Below are 22927 nucleotides of genomic sequence, written 5' to 3' on the forward strand. Positions count from 1 at the left end.
CTTTTTGCCTTTTTTTGAACATTTGGTACTAATCAGTCCTTGGAGGAGAGCGATTCTTTTACTTTCTCCAACTGTGGGACAACTATAGGAAGTATTTCCTCCCCTTGCCTTAGTCCATTTCAGCCAACATTTATTGTTAATGTTCTCCCTCTGCTCAGTGTACACAATGACTGGGATGAAGTGGAATTCTTTGAAAAAAACAAAACAAAACAAAACAAAACAAGACACATGACAAGGAAGAAAAAGAAGTGCCTGTCCTTAAAGTCCTGCCGGAATAGTGATCCAGCCCCTTTATAAATTTGGAACCTATTATTAGACAAAACTACATAGAATCTTTACTGTAGAATCACAAAATAGGGGTTGGAAAGCATCTCTTGAGTCACACATCTTCCTTCTTCCCCTGTGTTAATCTCATCAGGATTTCATTTACCCTCTGATATTTAGAAACACTCAAATAGCTTTAATGATGATGAGTCAACTCTTCATCAGAACCCCAGTGAGTTCCACTGCTGAACTGCTTAGTTTAATAGTTCCTTCCATTTAACCACCACACTTTACTATTGCTTTAGATGTACTTTTAAATCCTAAAAATCTTTGCAAGGCACTATGCTTCACTCTCTATTCCTGTATTTTACATATCTGAATTTGTCACCTTCATCTGATGAGACGATCACCCAGTCTCTCCTGGGTTGTTGTTATAACTATTTTGTTTGTTGCCTAGTTTCTGACTTTTTCTTTAAAAGACTTTTAAAATCCTTTCAACTCTTCAGAGTTCAGCATTTGAACAATGGTCAACTTTTTTACAATAAAACATGTTTTATAGCCACAAGCAACCAGATCAAGTCATAATGGCTAGTGGGCTGCTCCTATTTCTAGGAGGAGAGATGCCACAACAGTACTTGAGTTCATACTTCTCCCTTAGATGTAGTCCTTGTGCCTATTTGTTATGAGCAAATTGAAAATGTCTTTTAAATAATATGAATCACTGTCGTATTTATGGGAATTATTTTGCCTCACAAACACTACACTTGTTGTGAGCTTTAAACTTGTCTCATTTTTATACTCTTCTGTACATGTCCAATTTCTTCTGCTCTGATTAGCTGAGGGTGTTCATGTTTTATTCTAAGTTGCATCCAAATAGTGAATTTCAAATAGAATGTATCAAGTGGGGGGAAAAAATTATTCTGCCCTAGGATGAAACTTTGAACAAATAAAATTCAGGCTGGTATGTACAAAGAATATACAACTGATAAAGTGCTTTTCCAGCCCAGCTCTATTTAGATGCTGTTAATACCCAGGCAAGAATATAGCTGACAAATACTAGAGAGCAGAATGGGAATGACAGCTGATACCAGGGTTGGAAAAATGCAGAACCAAGTAAGGTGAACTTCTAGATAGTACTAAAACTCTTAGCAAATACAGTATTGCCAATTTAATGCAATTTCCTTCCTTACTAGTTCAATGTGTTTGGGAACCTTCTATTTTTTTTCTCTTTGGAATACATTATAGGAGCGCCTTGATGGCTCAGGGGGTTAGGCCTCTGCCTTCGGCTTGGGTCATGATCTCAGGGTCCTGGGATCGAGCCACACATAGGGCTCTCTGCTCAGAGGGGAGCCTGTTTCCTCCTCTCCCTCTGCCTGCTTCTCTGCCTACTTGTGATCTGTTAAATAAAATCTTAAAAAAAAAAAAAGGAATACATTATAGATTTTCTAATGGAAAGAGAAGAGAAGTAGCCCTTGCTCTATGGAAATAATCTTAGTTAAAGCACTAGATACCTGTATTAGAAACAATAGTACTTAGAAGGATGGACTCTAGCACTCTTTGTTGAAGCTATGATATGGAATTTCACAAACCCCTTTGATAATTTAGAAAATGAATCTAAAATATTCAAATAGAAAGAAGTAAGTCAGAGGCCTAAAGAAGATCTACTCTTCTTGATACTGTATATAGTAGAACAGAGGAACCCTGACTCAGGATCCCCCTTAGTCCGTGTTGTCAGGGAGCCATCCTCTTACCTTGGTAGCTAAGGAGTGGGCTGCTCCTGCTTCCAGGAGGACCGATGCCACATCTACCTGTCCTTCCCTGGCAGAGATGTGCAAGGGCGTGTACCCATTTGTCGTGGCTGCATCTGGATGAGCCATATGTTGTAGAAGCAGCTGGACAATTTCTGTCTTACCCAGGCGAGAGGCAATGTGCAAAGGTGTCTGTTCCTCCTACAACTCAAGTCAAGTAAAACATTAGTGCCCGAACAAGCCAGATTTCACCGAGAACATATTCCACTCAGATGTTTCCTGATGTCTTCTTGGGATCTCTAGGAACTGCTATCCAAAAGGAAATGATTACTACTCTGACCATGATTTATTTTACATTTGGTTATGGAGGTAACCTGTCTGGTCACAAAAATCTTTCTTAGATTTTTTTTTTAGTAGTATGAACTTCCATAAACTTGGTCATTGTTTCCTGAGCACACCAACATGTTACTCAAATCATTAAGGCTTCAGCCCTCATTTACGCTTAAATATAAACCAATTTGTGGTTCTGAATAAGAAAGAAATCCAGTCCAGAAGGACTAAGACCTAGATTCTCATCCAAAAGCTTTCACTAAGAGACAGTATTTATTCTGGGAACCATATAAAGAGAAAAAGAATGAGGAATTCTGGGACAACTGTTCTTACTCCACTCAAACAAAGCCAAGGATAGAAATGCTGGTCATTTTCTTCAAGGAAAGACTGCAGATAAAGAAGATATTACAATCTGATTTTTTTTTTTTTAATGTTGTTCCAGGAAACAGTGCAGATGGTTCAGGGACTTGCATCCAGAACTTCAAGATGAAATGGAACTCCAGCAAGAAGCAAATGGGGTTAAGTATTTGCCACGTGGCTTTTCATTTAGAAACACGGAGAGGACATAGCTGGTACAAGGAATAGGGAAGATATGTTGGAGGAGGCTCAAGAAATCACCTGACTCTGATGTGTAGTCAGGAAAATATTTTCATTTCAATGTTAAGAGAACTAAGCCAAACCATTCTTTTATAAAAAAAGAAAATTGAGCATAACCTTAGTGTTGAAAAAAGGTATGTCTTTACAGTGTGTTCAAGGGCATGTCATAATCAAAGTGAGGAAAGAAGAGCTGGGTCAGCTTCCTAAACTAAGAATGAATGGAAAAAAAAGATATAATAGAGTGGGGGAGAGCTTTTAAATAAATGTTGTATCTTAAAGTATAAGAAAAAAAAGTATTCAGAGGGAGCCACAGAAGGAGATGAAATAGCATTGTATGAATTTCAGGTTGTGAGAAGTAAATAACAAATAACAATAATACAAGTGTTTTAGTAATAGAATTGGAATCTTTTTTGAAAATGCAATTTATAACTTTCCTTCATGTACCATGCATACTTGATCCTATTCTTAAGGAAGAACGGAAACGAAGGCCTAAAATGTATTATTCGACCATTTTCTGCAAAACAGAGATTAAGAGGAATTAAAGTGGTTCTCTAGGATTGTTCAAGGTCACCAAGCTATTAAAACAAGACTTTAATTCAGGCATTGGATTCCAAAGACACTCATTGGCCTATACATCCTACAGAAATAGACACAGTAAGTTGACCACTGACAAAACTAACAGAATGGGGTGACTCTCAATAGGAAAGGAGACGGAAAGCACTTTAGAAGATACAACTGTTTTCTGAAACACAACAAAGAAGAAAATAGACAAATGGGGGAAATTAAATTACAAAGATAAATAGAGAACAAAACAACAATAAAAGAACCAAAGAACCTAATAGCTATCATGAACATCTCTTGCTTCTGGGTTTCCCTTCTTGCACTTCTGCCTAATACAATTTGATAGAGGTGGGTATTGCAAATGACATAACCTAAAAGGTTTTCTTGATGAGTGAGTTGGAGAGCTGGGACAATGAGGACACCTTCATCCAGAGCTGGCAGCAGCCAACTATTTGATTAAATTATCAACTCTTGTCCCTTGATTCTCAGACCCCAGAGCATTTAGGCACTTGATCTTGTTTGGTTTTGTTTTTAATTTTTTAAAGAAATAAACTGTCTTGCCTACTTTCTTCAACTTTTAGTATAGTCCTATCTGAGAATAAAAAAGGGAAGAACAAACAAGTTTGGTTAGAAAGTCTTTCCACTGGTAACTAAAGATATAAGACCTTTTAAGGTTTGAGTAATTAGTTCCCAGTTGAACTGCAAAAGTTGCATTTGCTGCTCCAAACTAAAGTAAATGCAAGCCAAGGCAAAGAACTGGAAAAGTGCAGAAAATAATATTTATGGAAAGGACTTTAAAAAGTGAGGGTTAGCTTGATCCTCTAGGCTCTTCCATATGTAAGGATCAATAATTCCCTCAAAATAAAGTGTTACTGACTGTGATACAGCCTGGGATGAACTCTGCCTTACTCCCACAAGCTACAGTCTTCCAAAATTAGGAAGACCTGCTGAGCCCCAACTCCTTTACCAAAAGACAGAAATAGCAATAGCTTGGACAAAGTTGAAAGATTTGATAAAATTTCTGCTATTCATTTCTAGCTAACAGGATTCTCAGGAACCAAATCGACTGGCAGCTAACTGAAGTAATAGAGTGAATTAAGTTTCAAGGGAGTTTAAGCCTCAGGGCCCTGTGATTGCTCAATCCCTAAAGCAAACGCCAGCCCTCCATATTGTGCCAACAGAATATGGGCTCCTCAAGTAAGAGAGGTCCCCAATGGGCAGACCCCAGTCATTCTCTCAGTCATATCCATAGAGGATCCTGGACAAGGAAGGACCTTTCTGAGAGCAAGGTCTGGGGGCAAACACTGACTGACCAATGAACTTAACATCACTGCAGTCCCTATTCTCTTGGTCTGTCCAGCAAAATTGCCTTATGGTCTTGATTTAGAAGAGGATGCAGCTTGCACTTTTAAATGAGAGACATTGTTGTAGTAAATGATTTTTCTTTCATTATATGAAAAATGATTACACAACCATGAGATATTATTTCTAAACCTGATTAAGGAGAATACAGATTATTGAGAGATCTTGCCCTTGGAGTTGAGTGTAGTGACTGAGTATAACTGCTGACCATCTCCCCTTTGGGAGGGAGTGAATTATAGAGCAATGTAGTAGTTAAGAGAAAGAGTTTCAGAAGTGCATGTATATGGGTATGCTTGCTGGGAAACCAGAAGGTAAAACAGAAGAGATAGAGTTTCATTTTTCTGTCCAATACCCCCTACACCCTTTTTCTGGGAAGAGCCCTCCCTCCTTTGGGGAAAGAGGGTACCCCCCACTACATGTGGCTCTGGAGGGGCTGCCAATCATCTCACTCCAATTCATGAATGGACCACATGAATGGGCCTGGAGCCCAGGCTTGATACTATATACCCGCCATAGTGTTCAGCCCAGGTGGTAAATGTGGCTAATTAGAATCCTGTTGTTTGTTTAGATAGGAGAAATAAGGGCTCTCTTTACAGCCCAAAATGAGATAATGATATCTGCAGAAAAAATCTAGGAGAAAGATACAGAAACAAGGAGGAACCCTTTTCTTACCCTTTCTAACCCCATGACCTCAAGAAAGGTAGCACAATTTTGGATTTTGGGACCCTAAGCCACCCTACAATACATGGTTGCTCTGTGCTAAGATAATTCGTATTAAAATGCTTCAGGAAGTATACATCACTGTACAAATGTTAACTAAATCAAAGATTTCCAGGGAGATCTAAAGGTCTAAAAAAATAGAAACTCATGGTGAAAGTATAACTTAAAATAGCACATGTGAAAAGGAAAACCTTAGCTTCTTGCTGCTCAGTATAATTCCAGGATGGGGAACATCGCCTTGAGTTTTTAGAAATGCAGATTTGGGGCTTCACCCCAACCTACTGAGTTCATTCCATATTTTAACGAGATTCCCCAGGTGATGTCATACACATAATGACCCTTTAGTAGCATGGCTCTACCACACTATGGTAGTTTCTCCCATCGGCAACCAGAACGATGCTATAAGGAAGAATTTTAGCTGCAACTTAGGATAGGTGGTAGAGCTGAAAAACAGAGGATCCTGACATTTAATATTTAAATAAGGAGGAATAAAAAGTTAAAGATGTTTATTTACATATGTAGACCATCGAAAGAAAAGTAAAATGATAGAATTGGGGGCGCCTAGGTGGCTCAGTCAGTCAAGTGTCCGATTCTTGATTTTGGCTCAGGTCATGATCTCAGGGTGGTGAGACTGAGCCCCATACGGACCCTGCTTAAGATTCTCTCTCTCCTTCTCCCTCTGTCCCTCCCCACTCACATGTACTCTCTCTTAAAACAAAAACACAAAAACAAAAGACACACCAGAACAATAGAATTGATGGAATGTGTGTGTAAAAAAAATTTTTTAAGTGAATAAATGTTACAATATTTCAAAGTAAAGAGTCTGTAACCAGTAGTTAGGAGGAAGGGGTTTCAGATGGTATCTAGAAAAGCATAAGGCAATAACGGGTTAAATTGATACCATAAAAAATACTGACAAAGACACACGAAAATAAGCAAATTTCCATTAAAAATAAATTAAAATTTGAATATAGACAAATATGAAGCTGTTTTATATTGAAAGGTAAAGAGGAAACCCTTTTATTATTAAATATGGATTACAAACATGTACCAGAAATATTATCACAATTTCTGATAAAATTAGTGAAGTTCGTGATACTCAGAATACATTGATTTTTTTTTAGAGTTCATAAAATAGTGAAGTTCATGATACTCAGAGTACATTTTTTTTTCCTTTTAATTAGCTGAATGTCAGGTAACCTCGAAGGAAATGAGAGTAGGCAGAACACATAAGTTTTTTAGGGCAATAAAACTAGTCTGCATGATAAGGATGGATATATGTCATTATACATTTGTCCAAACCTGCAGAATGTGCAACACCAAGAGTAAACCCTAATATATACTATGGACATTGGGGGATTATTATGTGACAATGTGTGTTCATCAATTATAACAATGTACCATTCTAGTGGAGAAAGCTGGTAATGCAGGAGCCTATGCATCTGTGGGATCAGAGTATATATGGGAGGTCTCTGTAACTTCCTCACAATTTGCTATGAACCTAAAACTGCTCTTAAAAATAGTCTTGGGGTCAGGGAGAAACAATAAAAATGCCACGGCTTGGAAGAATATGTTTTGAACAACAAAAGCTCTAAATAAATAACATAAAATACTGATGATGATTACCAAAGAAAAATTACACTACTCACACATTGGATAAAAAGGCAGATAAAATCCGAAAGGACAAGATTAATGTCAAAGCTGCCCATGTTTCACTGGATTTTTCATGAAGGTCTGTGGAAAAATGCTATTAAAAATTCATAAATTTGGGGCGCCTGGGTGGCTCAGTGGGTTAAGCCTCTGCCTTTGGCTCAGGTCATGATCTCAGGGTCCTGGGATCGAGCCCTGCATCGGGCTCTCTGCTCGGCTGGGAGCCTGCTTCCCCCTCTCTCTGCCTGTCCCTCTGCCTACTTGTGATCTCTCTCTCTCTCTCTCTGTCAAATAAATAATAAATAAAAACTTTAAAAAAATAGTTTTAAAAAAATTCATAAATTCAGAGAATGTTAAGAAAGTCTGGAAAGGAGTTTCAAGGTGTCTAAGCCCAACCTCTATATTTTAATGATAAAGACCTAGAAACACAATGACTTGCCTGAAATGACAATGTATGGGACTCTAACCAGATGCTTTCATTCCAATACAATACCATTTCCAAAAGGGAATCATGATAGCACAATTCAAGTTGAAGTGAGTTCTAGCCCAGGTACATCAAATATTGAAGGAGAGAAAGACTTCAGATACTCTATGACAATCCCAAAGATGCTAGTGCAGAAGGTAATGGAATGATGTGGAAAGGAAATTGAAGATAGTATATTAATAAAAATTGCTAGCATATTCAGTGTAGAGGAAGAAGGTGAAAAAAGCAATTGGAAAGTGAATTAAAAAAAAAAAAAGGAAGGAAAAATCAACCTGTAAAGGAATAAGAAGTCAGTTAGAAACAAGAGAATCTGACTAGTAATCTCCTAGTAATCTCCAGGGCCAGAATTCTTCTATTTTGGAATAGCGGAAGAGCAGAATGTCTAAACTACGTAAAATCAGAGTAAGAAGAAAAGCAGAGCTCATTATAGAAAGGAAGAAACTAAACAGATAAAGGTACATTAAAACTTTGAGTATAATTTGTTTTTAAGTAACTAGTAAGTAATGTCTGGAAATTCGATTGACCTTATAGTATGAAATCAATTTTAATACTCATAGTATCTCTATAATATAGGTCATTTTTTAAAAATTCATGTAAAGAAAGAATATATGTAAAAATATTTTCATAGGTTAAAAAATTACTAGGTTAGTCAATGGCACAATTTTTAGATACTAAATTATGTATTTTTTTCAAATGTTAATGTTTCTGAAATTGGGGTGCATTTTATTATGAATATTTACAATACTATTTCCTTTTCTGCCTGAAAAACTACTGAAATGATGCTTTCATTTACAATCAATGGCATTTCTAAATCAAGGAAATGGAGAATAGCATTCTCTCTTAAAGATGGAACTCATGCACACAATAGGAGGGAACCCCGAGCACCGGCACCTACCCTGGCTCTGGCATCAACAAGGGCACCATTTCTCAGTAGGCATCGGACCACTTCAACCTGCCCTGCCCGGGCTGCCATGTGCAATGCAGTCTCCCCACGCTGCCAGGAAACAAAGATCATTAAGTCATAAGTAAACCCACTGCTTGTATGGTAAAGGATAAAAATGTGCCTTTTTGTGAGACTCAGCAATCAATCCAAAGGTTTAGGAAATCTATGAAAAGGCATAATTATTTCATAATTATTTAGTCTGGAAAAATACAGTTTTGTATCTTCTCCATCTTCATAAGGATAAAACAAATGTTTATTTCATTTTTTTTCAGTCCGTGACAAACGAGGAACTTACCCAGACATCCAGTATACCCTGAAGTTTAACTTCATAGTCAATCTGGCATAACTTAAACTGCTTCAGGTGATATGAAGTTGTCTTCTATCCTTCAAACCTAAAATCTGTCATCATCATATTTGACTACGTGATTACAACTTGATCCCATTTTAAGGAGAAACTCCTTAAAGACCATGTCAACACAGTGCAAAAAAAAAATCACGTCATTTGTACCATACGTAAGTCACTCCTATTCAGAATTCAAAATTTACTTCTGAAATAAACTATTCCATGTTGGATTTGTCTTTGTGTTATAAGGCTAGACAATGACTGCTTACAGAAGGAATTTGATTTGCCCAGGATGTCCCTCTATTATTAATGAGCATATTCAATTATAGATAGTTATTTGAGAGAACTACCAAGAGATGAGTAAAGCATCTGTTAACACTGTCATTTGTTGAGGTGGGCAGCACTGGGCATCAGGTCATTTCTCAAGTATCTTCGTGCCCCAACAAAATACGGCACACTGACCAGGAAATGGCAGCTTATGCTGTAGCATGGAGGATGATGATTAGATGAAAGAAATTTTGTCATTGAGAAGCCTGTTAATTACTGCCTATAAGAGAGAAGGTTTTTGTTTTTGTTTTTGTTTTAATCAACATATTTAAAAACCCCATGTAGTTCTGAAGAAGGGAGGAGTTCATTCTTCCAAACAATTTTATGGTTATAAAAAAAACAAGACATTGGAACAGAAATGATTACTTCTAGTCACCACAACCATTCTAGAAAATAAAGCCGATTTCAACCAAGTAAAGTAAACCATTCCAAATAAGTAAACCATTCCAAATAAAGTAAACCATTCCAAATAATCAACTTCAAATTGATCTTGAAGTTGGTTGTGGTAATTGGATACTTTTGACTAATTCCAGTAAATAGATTCTTCTGATTCCTTGCACAACTTGAGTTTGGTACATAGCTCACAGTTCATTTTTTTCCTGGTATCTGAGACCCATTCCTTGTGAAGTTATGAAAAATTCATTTCAAATGATTTGATTTTGAAAGCATCAAACTGGATGTCTAATATTTTTTCTTTTTTGTTGATAATTCATTTATCCTCTAATGGCCTTGTATAATGGTGACATGTTTTGACTTTTGCAAAGTAAATGTATCTGGAGTGTGTTGGCTTATAAAATCACATTATTGGAATAGCAATATTTGTCTTCAAACTTTGGGTATATGGCAAGATTTTTTCCTCTTTGGACAACCATGATTTCTAACTTGTTTTCTATATCACTTAAAACCTGTCTCTAAATAGATGAAGGTAAGGTCTAACTACTCAACAACAAAAAGCCCTCACATTCTTACTTTAAGTCTTATAAAAGTATAGCAATTTTACTAAATTTTACTAGAAATAAAGACAAAAATAAATTTCTTTATAAGAAGTTAAGTCAAAGAGGCATCATGAGTTAATGAGAGATTCATATGTTTAGTTTACAAGCCAAACTTTATCAATAAGTGGTTTGAGTGTAAAATGTTTACAATACTTCCAATATTAGTCTTAATATTTCCAATATCCTTATTATATACTTGGAATGAGTTATTCTTAAGCTATTTATACATTTGAAAGCAGTGAATTAGATATAAAACCTAAAGTGTTAAACATTATAGTCAAAGAAAAGTTATATATATATATATATATATATATATATATATATATATATATATATCTGTATATACATACATATACGTCTCTCTGATTAAAAGCAATGGTTCTGTTCAAAATTATTTAATGACTTTGGGGTAACTGATTTTCATTATAAGTTGTTCTTACCCTTTTATATTACCCTTTTTTATATATAACTATAAATAAAAAATGAAAGCTATATTATAATGTTATAAGCTATATATAAAGGTTATTTTAGTAATTTCCATTTCTTGATTGTTGGGCACCTCACCTTATTCAATACCTTTGTTTTCTTTATCTTAAGCTCATTCACTTTAATTATTGGGGGAAATTTTAAATATAATATGAAATGTGAACTTAGCCATGAGTCCATCAATTTTTATAGGAGAAAACTTCATAAGACTTCACATTGTACTCTAGACAGCCCTGAACGTGCTTAGTTTCCTACTCCCATGGTTGTCAATGAATACTTTGGATTATGGATGTATTACAACTGGTAGTTCAGCTTTCTAGGTTTTAAAGTGCATTTGTGAGCTTTTCAGAAAGGAGGATTTGCAATAATAATATCTGCACCTGATTGAGGTACTGGTACATCTCACACTTGGGGTGAATTTTGAGACAAAAACAAGACTGGCAAGAAAATGGGTATGCTCACGTCCAAAGCAGGTACTCAGTTTCATGCCCCTCTTCTCGGTTGTTAAAACAGATTTTGCCAACAGCTACATGGACTTCCACTTTGGCTGCATCAGTTGGAAAGCATCAAAGCACAACAGACAGCATTGCATTCAAAAATGCAACATGATTTTCAGGCAACACACAAAGGCTCCAAGGGTGGGGTACTTTGGGGTCAGGAAATGACCAACTCTGACACAGCAAGCAGGCAGTAAGTGTTCACACAGTTTCTTAATCAACTTGCTATATCCTGCTAGCTATATCCTCATGTCCTGAGAATGTACAAGTTCACAGGCATCCCAGTGCTAGAGATATTAAATTCCTCTACATGTAGGGTTGCAAACAAACAATGAATAATTATTTAGCATAAATATGTCTCCACTATTGCACAGGACATACTTATACGAAAAAAATTTGTCATTTATCTGAAATTCAAATTTAACTGGGAGTCCTGTATTTTATCTGGCAACTCTATCTATCTACATGGTATCTACTCCCTGAAGGACATATAATACAAAAAAAAAAAAAAAAAAGGAACAAACAAAAAAACAACGGGGAAATATCTTGATCTTGAGAAGAGGATTATTTTAGCAAGTGCCTCTCAAGTATTGGAGGGGACTGACGAGAAGAGAAAGAATGTTTAATAGACAAATGAGAAGAAAAATGAACTTTATAATGAGTGGTAGGCAGAAGATAAGTTTAATACAGCAATTACAAAATTTGGGACTCTTTATGAACCTAGAGGATATAAATATTTTTATTGTTTTAATTGATATTTTATTTATTTTAATTTAAAAATCTACAGGTAGCCTATATTACTTTTTTTTTTTTTTCCAGAGGGGGAGCATAGGAATATGGAGTAAATCCATAACCATCAATGATTTGGAATTGGCCAGTTAAGAGCCAAGTTAAGAGTGGCCACAGAATCCCACAACCATTTTATGTGGATTTTCTTAAAAGATTTTACAAAACTCTCTCCTCTAAAATATTAACCTAGAGGATTTCAATAAATTATCACATAGAATATACTAGTATATGTTACTATTATAATATGATAACATAATTTAACACAATATCACCATTGCTCCTTGATCTTGAAGGCAATGAAATACGAATAAGGAAAATATAGTATTGTGAAAAAGAATACAGAGTACTTTTCTTGAAAGTTACTAATTCATACAGCTCTCAGTTAAAAAAAAAAAAAAAAGAGGTGGTCATCACTTCTGCACAGAAAAAGGATGATGTTGATTTCTTTTAAAGTTCTAAGTAGTGACTAGAAGTTCAACTCAAACTAGCATGTTTTGAAATTACTCTTATCCTTAAAGGAGTAATTAAAGATTAGTGTATAATATTATTACTTTAGGATCCATAAGCTATAATTAGGGAAACAAGCATAGACTGTATTTCAGTTATTTAATGATTTTATGCTCCAACTGAGAATTATATAAAGAGTGAGTATTAAATAATATTTAAACTAGATAAATTTATTTCACATGGATTTTGTCCATGTATCACAAACTTAAGCATAGAAACGGTGTGTAAAATGCAAAAAAATGAGAACGGGAGCAGGAATACAAATGAAAAGTGAAACTGAACATTCTGTTCCACACTCAAATGGAATGATATACCAAAATTTAACAGCAATAGTCAATCAATTGCTTTTGAAAATATGACTACGTATTAAGCACTGATGTTTATTTGGGGAGAGTTATTTCTATTGCATACTTTAAGAAAAATCTCAATATTCCAGTGGTCCCTGTCAGCTTCAAATCCATGACTACATCTTGTACAGATTAAGGAGAAAATTTGCATTAAATGATCAAAGTTTAAGGGGGCAGACTCCAAGAAAATGAAAGAAATAATAAGGAAGTTGGAAGTAAAAATCCTAATATAAATTAGGTAGAGGAATTCTGGGATATCCAGTAGTTATTGGCAGAATAAAAGTTGCCTGGAGACTAACATTTATTTCAAAAATACAGAAAAGAGCTTCAATGGTATCATTATTTCAGGTAAGAGAGGACTCCACTCTAGCCAACAAAATCAAATCAAAATGAATAATCAAGGTTAGAAAATGAAAAATCCATGTAATTGAAGGAGGGAGAACTTGGTATCAAATAGAAATCCCTCCTATGGGTCTATCTCTGGTTAACCATTTGCTATGACTGACTGTGGCACTGACTCGATGTGTTAATCAAAATTACCAGGAACACAATTCACTCAAGTAACTGGAAAGAGTCCTGTGGATTTTACTCCAACCAATCCTTCATTTGAAACGTATCTCATTTTTATAAATGCATCTCAGATGCATGTTTAATCCATCTGCACCAATGAGCTGAAACAGCTTCCGCAGCTCCCATTTTGTTTCCCTAACCCACTTCTTCTCAGCGAAGTTCTATTGAGTATTTCAGTAACCTGGGATCACGGAGGCCCTGCTCAAAGCTCAGCCGCTCTCCTTGACGACATACACACAAACATCCCTACACACAGCCATCCTCTCTCTTCCTCTCGCTCTCTCTCCCTGTGGTTATTCTGATCCAAGCCATACTCACAATGTTAGTGACATCTGGAGAGGCTCCGTTCTGCAGCAGAAGGAGGACAATGTTCAAGTGGCCCATGAAGGCAGCCACATGTATTGGTGTGAGGCCAGACTGCGAAACAAAGCAACAGCAGTTTTACTCCTCTGCACCGGTGGGGGCTCTGGGGACTTCGTCAGATAAATAAGACTTGAGTGAAGAGGACAGAGGATGGGTGACAGGAAGGGGAAGAAGGAGTAAGAGAAAGAATGTTTCGTGACAAGCTGAAACATTGTTCTACCTCTGTTATAGCTTGGATTGAAGCCCCATATTTCACCAGCAGTTCCATGACTTTGATGCGGTTTTTCTTGCAGGCAATGTGCAGTGGAGTAAAACCATTCTGTGCAAAAGACAATCAAGTTAGTTGAAAACATGCAGAAACGATCCTCACACAACTCCATGCTGGCACATGGCAGGCAGTAATGTTACATCGTCACATAATGTTCACCATTTCTTCTGAGCTGTGTAGGTGCTGGAATTTGCGAAGAGAAGTGGGTGTGTGTTCCTGCAGGCACTGAACTTGGCTGCTATGTGGTGGGCCTGTATGTAATTCTTTTTGTGTGCTCATCAAGAAAAACAGAAGTGAAGAAAACTACATGGGTCTGCTCTGCAAAGAAGGAAAACTAGAGGGGCAATGATACTTTAGAAGTTCTAAGGTGTTTTCAGGAATACTGATGGGTCGGGTTATGAATGGCTTGAAGGTGCACGGAAGATAAGCATGTTATTTTTCTGATGAAAGGCCATTTCTTAAAGCTACAAATTATTGGTCTGTTTTACTTCAACTACAGGCATGACTGTCTCTACAATAAATGTTTCAGCAATGCTACCATTTTCTTCTTGGAGGGGTTGTTGCAAATTAGCAGAAATCATTATTTGCATTAATAATTTTTTATATTCAAAAGTTATATATCTTCCATTAAGAAATTTTTGTAAGGAATTGCTGTATATTACCAAAACCCACTATACTGATAATATTTTACATCTAGAAGTTATATTTCTTATATTAAAAAGTTTTTATAACAAATGCCAATTAGATATATTTTACTTTATAAAAACGTGGTCATTAAGTTCTTAAATATTTTCAAGAAAAGAATGGAGAATTTCAGGAATAACTGGAAGAAGATATGTCTCAGAGGCAAAGGAATGTGGAGAATTCTCTAAGACATTTTTAACTTTCCAAACTAGGCAATGTGCAGAAACTGGGGATAAGTACATAAAAATTTGTTAACTAGTCCCATGCTTAATCCTTATGTGTAAGTATTATACTTTTATTTTAACAATGATCCTATGTAGAATAGTTGTATCTATTTTGCCAATTAATTATTTTGCTTGTCTCAGTGGAGACTGATCATCAGTCAATATTTTTCTGCACTTAGCAGTTCCCATGAAAGCATACTGTCTTACTTAACCTAATGACTTACTACTCTTCACAATGTTTGTTAAGTCATTTCCTGTCTAAACAGTCATTTCCTGTTTATGACATAAATAGCCAAAAGTATGTGTAGCACTCAAATGATTTTTAATTATGAGATTATAATGGTTTATAAGCTTATTGACCACTACCCAATTGAAAATGCATATTTTCCTCCTTATGAGAAAATAAGTATCCTCTCATAATTGCACATAACCTTAAAAGTATATTTGCTTCCTGGGCATTTAGAAATAAATGGATTCCAATGGAAAATTTTCTAATAAAAATAAGATTTATTATTTAATAATTCTCACAGCATTCTCTCATTTTAAATATTGTCTGAAGACTAATTTAACCAATATTAACTATGTAAATGTATAGGGTAAAACGATTGCTTTTAGTTTGAGAATTAGGAAACAAGAGCATAAATTAGTGCATGCCTAATACTTCCAATGATTATTGTTAGAATGTAAGTGAAGCAAGGAAGATTTATTCAATATTAGACCTTGGGAAATACAGAGGCTGCTCTAGGGACCGCCTCGTGTAGATTCACTTGAGCAATTCCTGGAATAATGTATATAAAATGCTTCCCAGAACAGTAAAATGCTAAGCATCACTTTTACATTAGACCATGTTTAGGGAATGAGGTCAATAAGGAAATCCTCTAAGTGAACACTATATAGGCTTACATTTTACTCTATGTTACATGGTCAAATCTCTTCACCACTTTAAATGCCTTTTTTTTTTTCCAAATAGAGATTAGTAACATTCAACATTTTTATACTTTTATTCTGACTCTATATTGAGGTGTTTAGAATTTATTTTATGATTTCCTATTTTCCACTTCTATTTTCCATTTACAATTGCTTATCACTCCAGAGGTTTCATATCTATCTGCAGCTTGCTAGTCGTGGAAATGTTACCTTGGTGTTTTCCTAAATCTGTCCTTGCTCCCCATCATTTAACAGCAAACCGTGAAGGCATGAAGTAGGCGGGTCACTTGTGGAGCTAATGAACTTAGCAGAATTAACTATGTATCTGCAACCATGCTTTGGCTGGTGTGCACTGGTCAATCCCTATGGTATATTTGTCTCAATCTATATTCTGTTAATGCGGACTAGGCCAGGTTACCAGGGCTCTGGCGTTTGGATTGGCTCTCTTGTCCAGAAGGAGTTTGGTCACACGGTAGTGGCCACAGTGTGCAGCAACATGGAGGGCTGTCAGGTAGTCTAGGGTGACATCGTCAACAGGCGCCTTGTGCTGTAACAGGTGCTTCACACATTCCACGTGGTCCCCCTGTGCAGCCATGTGAAGTGGAGACAGCCCATTCTGTATGTCAAAACAAAACAAAACCAAGCCCACATTTCAGCTGTGACTTCCAGGTTGTAAAACACAGCAAAGTCAATTCTTGATATCTGGCACAGTGCGTGGCAGAGGGAAAAATAATCTCCTTTTGACATCTACATGATGGTGGATTATGTGGGGCGCCAAGGGAAGCTAAGAGAACATTTAATTTCATAGTTATGCTATTCTTGGGTAAAAACACGAATTAATATACCTTTTATGAATGAATACATAGTATTGTGTCACAATTCAGATGGATCTCACAATTACTAAGGCAATATTAGATATAAAAACAAGTGCTAGCTGAGGTTCAAATTATTTGTATTCGATTCCATTCAGTTAGTCTCTCTGCAAGAGTTTCTTTACTTCTAAATGGAGGGCAGTGAAGATGAGGAAGGAGCAAGTAGGTGAGTGAGGGAAAGAAAGGGGTTTTGATCATCTCTTAAATCCATGCTGCTCTGAAATTCTATGATTCCTTCTTCCTATCATGAGACATGAATTGGACTTAGAGAAAGCAGTCAGGTAACAGCTAGAAAAGTGTGAAGCAAATGTAGACCATGTGTCCCAATTTTTAAACTTTGAGGATAATATAAACTTGTCATAAGTGATACTGCCCAAAACAGCTTTAGTCTTACTTCTTGGACAAGGTCAATAGCAGGGAAATATGACAGCAGGGTAGTTCATTAAGGATTATCAGTCTAGGTGAGACATTTGTTTTTTAAAGTTAAATAATTAAGTTTACAAGAAAAAAATAAGAAAATTAGGGAATAAACTAAATTAGAAAACATATATCCATTAAAGTGAGGGGAATATGGCCTTTTCTTAGTAATCAATGCAAATAATGCAAATACAGTCACTAGGAAGTAATTGTTGACCAAGTATCCAGCTTGGCAGTCATTACATTCAAAGAAGCAAAAACTGTGTCTAGATAAAAAGCCAGAATCTGCCAGCGGCCCAATATTTTCAACAAGGAAGGTGATTTCAACAATGAGGGAGAACTCAAATCAAATACCTTAATTGTGGTGGTTTGTGGGTGGTAGAAGTGGATGTGATTTTGAAATTATTAATATACTTTTCTTGGTTTTTGAAATGCTCTTCACTAATAATTACTGCTTTTATATTAAAAACTCAGAAAATTAACTGAGAAAGAACAGCAGGTTGATAAGAAGGTATGTATGCACTGGGGGAAAGGTAGCACAAGGGCAAAGTATAGGAGAAATTCAGCCTTGGCAATGTTTGGAGGGATGGGTGGCATGTTTCTCTGATATTCCATTAATCTTCAGTGTTGTTTGATCCACTTAAAAGCTACGTGGAAAAGAAAATCTTCACCATTTAATTCTGTGGCACATTTTTAAAAATATTTGCTAAGCACCTACTCAAGGCCTGATCGAGTAGTGAGGTACAACATGGAGTACAACAGCCTAGGAACCCCTGTCTTCATGAAGGTCCCATTTCAGCCAGGAGTCAGACAATTCAAAAAGAATAAGAATTAAAATAGTATGTTAGAAGACTACTAGTGTGAAGAGGAAAACTAAAGCACAGGATAACCAAGGGAGTCTGTGTATAGGAAAGCATTATGGATAGGTTAGCCAGAAATGGCCTCACTGAGAAGGTGATTTTTAATGAAAGACATGATGACAGTAAGAGAGCAGGCCCTGCTGATCTGGGGGGAGAACCTCAGAGGGGGAGGAAAAGCAAATACAGGCATGTCCTGTTGAGACCATACCCAGCATGACTGATGAAGAGTGGAGAGGAGAATGCAGCTAAAGGCAGGTGAATAAGGAGGGAGACTCCGGTAAGAGACCTGCTAGTCAGAACAGAGTTTTTGACTCACACCCCGAGTGAGATGGGGGAGCTCGTGGAAGGTTTAGGAAACAGGATTACTCTGTTGCTGTGCTGAGAATATACTGAACAGGCTTAAAAGAGAAAAGGGGGTGGGGGCAGTTAGAGCCTTTTGCAATCAATCCAGGTAGGGCTGATGGTGATCAGGACCAGGGCGATGGTTATGAGACTGTTGAGAAGCTGCTGAATTATGAGATATCTTGAAGGCAGATGTGACAAGGTTTAGTGACAGGCTATGAACAGAGAGAAGAGCCAAGAACTGCATGCCGAGTTTGACCTGAGAAACTGGAAGAACTTGATGGCCATTAGTTGAGATAAGAAGACTACAAGGGGATTAGAAATAAGGTGGGGAAAATATCAGCAGCTGAGTTTCAAACTTACTAAATTGGAGATGCACAGTAGACATCTACGCAGCAACGGTGAGTTGACATCTACAATACAGAATTCTGGAGCTACAGAGTTGTGTGTCTTCAGTGTATACAAGTATTTAAAGATGAAATTGGATGAGATTTCTTAGTACGGATAAACAAATACACAAAGAGTGAGCTCTGGGGGTTCTAACATTCTGAGACTTGGGAAGGAAGAGGGAACAGGAAAGGAGACTGAGCAGAAGTGAAGACAGAGTCTAGGTGTAATGTTCTGGAAGGCAAATTAGGAAAGGAAGGTGTTTTGAGAAAGGAGGAGCAAACAACCATGTCAGATGATAGCAGTAGGAGAGAACATAGACTATATGGGCTGATTCCTGTAATCGGGTAGGTAGGAAGACAATTGTTTCAGTGCTTGGAAAGTGAAGACAAGGAAAGAAGTCTAAGAAGACTAAAGAAAGAAAAAAGTATAGAATAATAAGGCAGCAGGGAATGAGAGTAAATACACTTGGGAAATATACCGATTGTCAGGCAGCATTAAAGGGTAAACTGAGGTAAGCAATCATGAATTTAAAGCCAGCCCAGGCAGCACAGTTGGGTGTTTCCCACCACCACACTCAGCTGCAAGAATGTGAGTTGGATTTATTCAGGGTAAAATATAGCAAGGGAGTATGACTGTGTCAGGGTATGAATAGTCCTGTTGGGCAGAGGCGAGGGCATAAGGTGAATAAGAGATAATAAAACAATGGCTGACAGACTCAGGAGAATAAACACATTTTTGGAGTTGGGGTCCCAGAGAAAGGAGGCCAAAATCTAGAGGCAGTGTTTGGAGAGGCAGAGGTTACAACAGAAATTTCAGATGGTTTACAGCTACCAAACTGAGAGGCCAACTAGAAAGATTATCTATTGCTCTACAATCATTAAAGTCTTCATGAATTAGAATAGGGGTTGTAGAGAAGAGTTGTAGTTTGCCATTTTCCAAAAATGAGGTGGAGTGACAACTAGATAGATGAATATTTGCTTCAGGGAAGAATAACGGATGATTCAGAACTGGGAGTTTTAATGGAAGGGGAAGCATAGTCTGGCCTTAGGTGCCCATTCCACTCTCAGGCTAAAATGGTATCATCTCCCCCACCTGGTTAGTTCATCTTCTCTGTGTTCTCTACCCTGAACACAGCTCTACTTTCTGTTATTATCTCATTATCTATCTTACCCACTCAATTTTGAGCTTTTTGAACAAATATACTGTGTGTCATTTATCTTGATAGTTATCTTGATAGTTCCTCACTGATCAGAACACTGCCTGGCACACTGCAGCTACTTACTCTGATAGCTGGATGCGTGGATGAATGAATGACTGAATAAAAGTGGATATAATCATGCAGCCACAGACATTCTATGCTAGATCCTTACATATACATGATGTTTGATATTATAAGAAGGCCTGTAAAAAAATTTCATCTAGGTAATCCATTAGCTTCATTAGTAACATGACAATTATAGGTGAACTGTAGATAAGATTATTTAATAGTTTGTGGGAGAGCAAATCTGCCTATTCTCGATTTGATAGATGCTTTTCATTGGTTGTAACATGACTGGTGAAATTTTGTTGCTTCCATTTAAATTTCAATCAGTTTACTCAACAAAACTTTCTACAGGGGCAGCTGTGTGGCTCAGTTGTTTAAGTGTCTGCCTTTGACTCAGGTCATGATCTCAGGGTTGAGCCCCACATCGGGCTCCCCGCTCAGAGGGAAGCCTGCTTCTCCCTCTCCCTCTGCTCCTGCTTCCCCGCCACTCCCCACCCTCGCTCATGCTCTCCCTCTCTCTCTCTCTCACACAAATAAATAAATAAATAAATAAATAAATAAAATCTTAAAAACAAAACAAAACCTTTCCACAGTCAATTATCTCTGCATTACTCAGCCCCAAATGTCACATTTTAAAGATAAAACTCTACAACACTCATGGTATCAGTCTGAGAGTGAAAATAATACATAGAATTTGAAGTCACCATTTCATGGCCTGTCGGACACATCTTTAGATTAGGTTCACCTACACATATTTTAAATGTGTGGGTTGGTTTTTGCGCTAAATAATTTCAAATAAGTATTCAATTAAAATATAAACTGAAAAAGATTTGCTGATGTTGGCTGTCTGATTTTTCTCAGCTTACTCTGGTAAGAGCATCAGTTGGTACCAACCCTGTTCAAGGGCTATAGTAGAGGTGGAATACAGAGAAAACATAAGAAATGTCCTTTGTCTAAATTCTTGTTGTACTGAGGATCTAAGGGTTGCAGCATATCCCATTAAACAGTTCTGTGTAATTATATTTATATTTGTATCTCCTGATTTTTTTTGGCAACCCAAAGTTTCGCTAGAAAATAGGGACTTGGGGGTGCCTGGGTGGTTCAGTGCCTTCAGCTGAGGTCATAAGCCTGGGGTCCTGGGATCAAGCCCCACGTCAGACTCTCTGCTCAGCAGGGATACTGCTTCCCCCCCTCTCTCTGCCTGCCTCTCTGCCTACTTGTGATCTCTGTCAAATAAATAAATAAAAATCTTAAAAAACAAAACAAAACAAAATGGGGACTTGTGCAGTAATAACGCTTGTAAAATATATCTTATAATGAAAAACTCCAACAGATCAACTCCCAGTGGGGTTTTCCATCAGAGTTTTCTTCATGGTTGAGCATATTGATCACAAACGACAAGAAATGCTAGATGTACTGAGACATGGAGAACATTAATGGTTCTTTGTAGATGGCCTATCCTAGATTATGCTTTCCATATCACCTACTAATCCTAAATATAATCATCCAACACCACTGGTAAGTCTTTCTTTTTACGCCTATTGCCTAAGAGATAAAGACTGGAGAGCTAAAAGATTATCTTGTATTGCTAACTGTGCTACTTTAAGACAATTTTATATGTATTTTACAGCATCTTAGAGAATCATAAAAGTAAACCTATAGAACATAAGAAATATTCTCATTTATATACAACATGCTCATTTACATTACTCATCTACATAGAATATATTCAAATGTCCACCAAATGTAGGAAGAGTAGCAGATAAAAACATAGAAGTACCTGAAGGTATACAATCAATACGTCTTAATGCATGTATTTCTTAATTTTAAATAATTTTCAAACAGTTTGATATATATTCCTCATTCCTAGCACAGAATTATTGAGTAACTAGAAAACATTGGCCTGATGCTTTGATTTTAAGAAGAACAGAGATTTTCAGAAGAGTGGCTTAAAGAGTTTCTTAGATCCCATCTTACTCCTAATGACCCACCTTAGTCCTTGCCAGCAAGGGAGCACCCCGTTCCAGCAGAAGCTCTACCACTTGGTCATGCCCACTCCTTGCAGCACAGTGAAGGGGTGTCAAACCATCCTGCCAAAAGAATTAAAGAATTAATCTGGAGTTAACGTTAAAAAAAAAAAAATCAAGATTGTCTTTTTTGCCACTGCAAAGAGAAGGTTTCCTGAACTCATTCCTACTGCCTCAACAGATCTGTAATGGAATTGCTACTGGTTAAATGATAGAGGAGAGAGAAAACAAAACAGTGAGAGATCTCAACAGAGGGCTAGAGAGAAAAAGAAAGGGAAGAAATGGAGAGGAAGAGGGCAAGAGGGATCTCACATGCGGAGGTTCAATGTGAAACAACACACTGCTGGTCCTGTGTTTTCATATTCAGGAAGATGCAAAAGCGGGAGTTTGCAGCAATTGTTGAACTTCAAAGCCCTACTTGCTTGGAACCACAAGGCTGAGATGGTATCACTAAATTATCTTCATTTTGGTTGTCCTAACAGAACTTTTACCCCCAAATCCTTCTTAATCTGATTTGTCCATCTTTGATCTCTTGAATTGTCAACTATTTTTATAAATCCTCCTAAAACACCCCCTGTGGCTCATAGACATTTTTTTTCACATTCTTCTAAAGGTTTCCATACAAATTTTTCAACCCAAATTACACAATTATTTCTTAGAGATGAAACTGATTATTAACAATAATAGCATTAAAATGGAGCCAAACAAAATTATGGCCCAACTCTATGTTGTTATTTATACAACTTTCTGACCTTGATACTTCTCAGAT

The 22927-nt window shown here is 36.8% G+C and overlaps 1 protein-coding gene and 1 long non-coding RNA gene across 51 annotated transcripts in view; one reads left to right on the forward strand and one right to left on the reverse strand.

Moving 5' to 3' along the window:
* Positions 1–9139, forward strand: part of LOC116868875 — a 28677-nt gene extending 19538 nt beyond the window's left edge. Inside the window, exons 2-3 of the long non-coding RNA XR_004382909.1 lie at positions 2785–2860; positions 8932–9139. This is a non-coding gene — a long non-coding RNA (uncharacterized LOC116868875). The remainder of the gene's footprint in view (positions 1–2784; positions 2861–8931) is intronic.
* ANK2 (ankyrin 2) overlaps positions 1–22927 on the reverse strand; it is a 662258-nt gene that overhangs the window by 102662 nt on the left and 536669 nt on the right. For 48 of the 50 annotated variants that reach the window (XM_032859277.1, XM_032859322.1, XM_032859271.1 and 45 more), the window contains 6 exons: positions 22123–22221; positions 16405–16602; positions 14104–14202; positions 13839–13937; positions 8612–8710; positions 2016–2213 (listed from right to left, as the gene is read on the reverse strand). In XM_032859277.1, coding sequence (XP_032715168.1) covers positions 2016–2213; positions 8612–8710; positions 13839–13937; positions 14104–14202; positions 16405–16602; positions 22123–22221 — 792 coding nt within the window. The remainder of the gene's footprint in view (positions 1–2015; positions 2214–8611; positions 8711–13838; positions 13938–14103; positions 14203–16404; positions 16603–22122; positions 22222–22927) is intronic. The other 2 variants (XM_032859366.1, XM_032859525.1) reach the window with 1 other exon arrangement.

This window comes from Lontra canadensis, unplaced genomic scaffold, assembly GCF_010015895.1.
Source record: "Lontra canadensis isolate GAN:19392208 unplaced genomic scaffold, GSC_riverotter_1.0 scaffold1, whole genome shotgun sequence".
In the NCBI taxonomy this organism is placed as follows: domain Eukaryota; kingdom Metazoa; phylum Chordata; class Mammalia; order Carnivora; family Mustelidae; genus Lontra; species Lontra canadensis.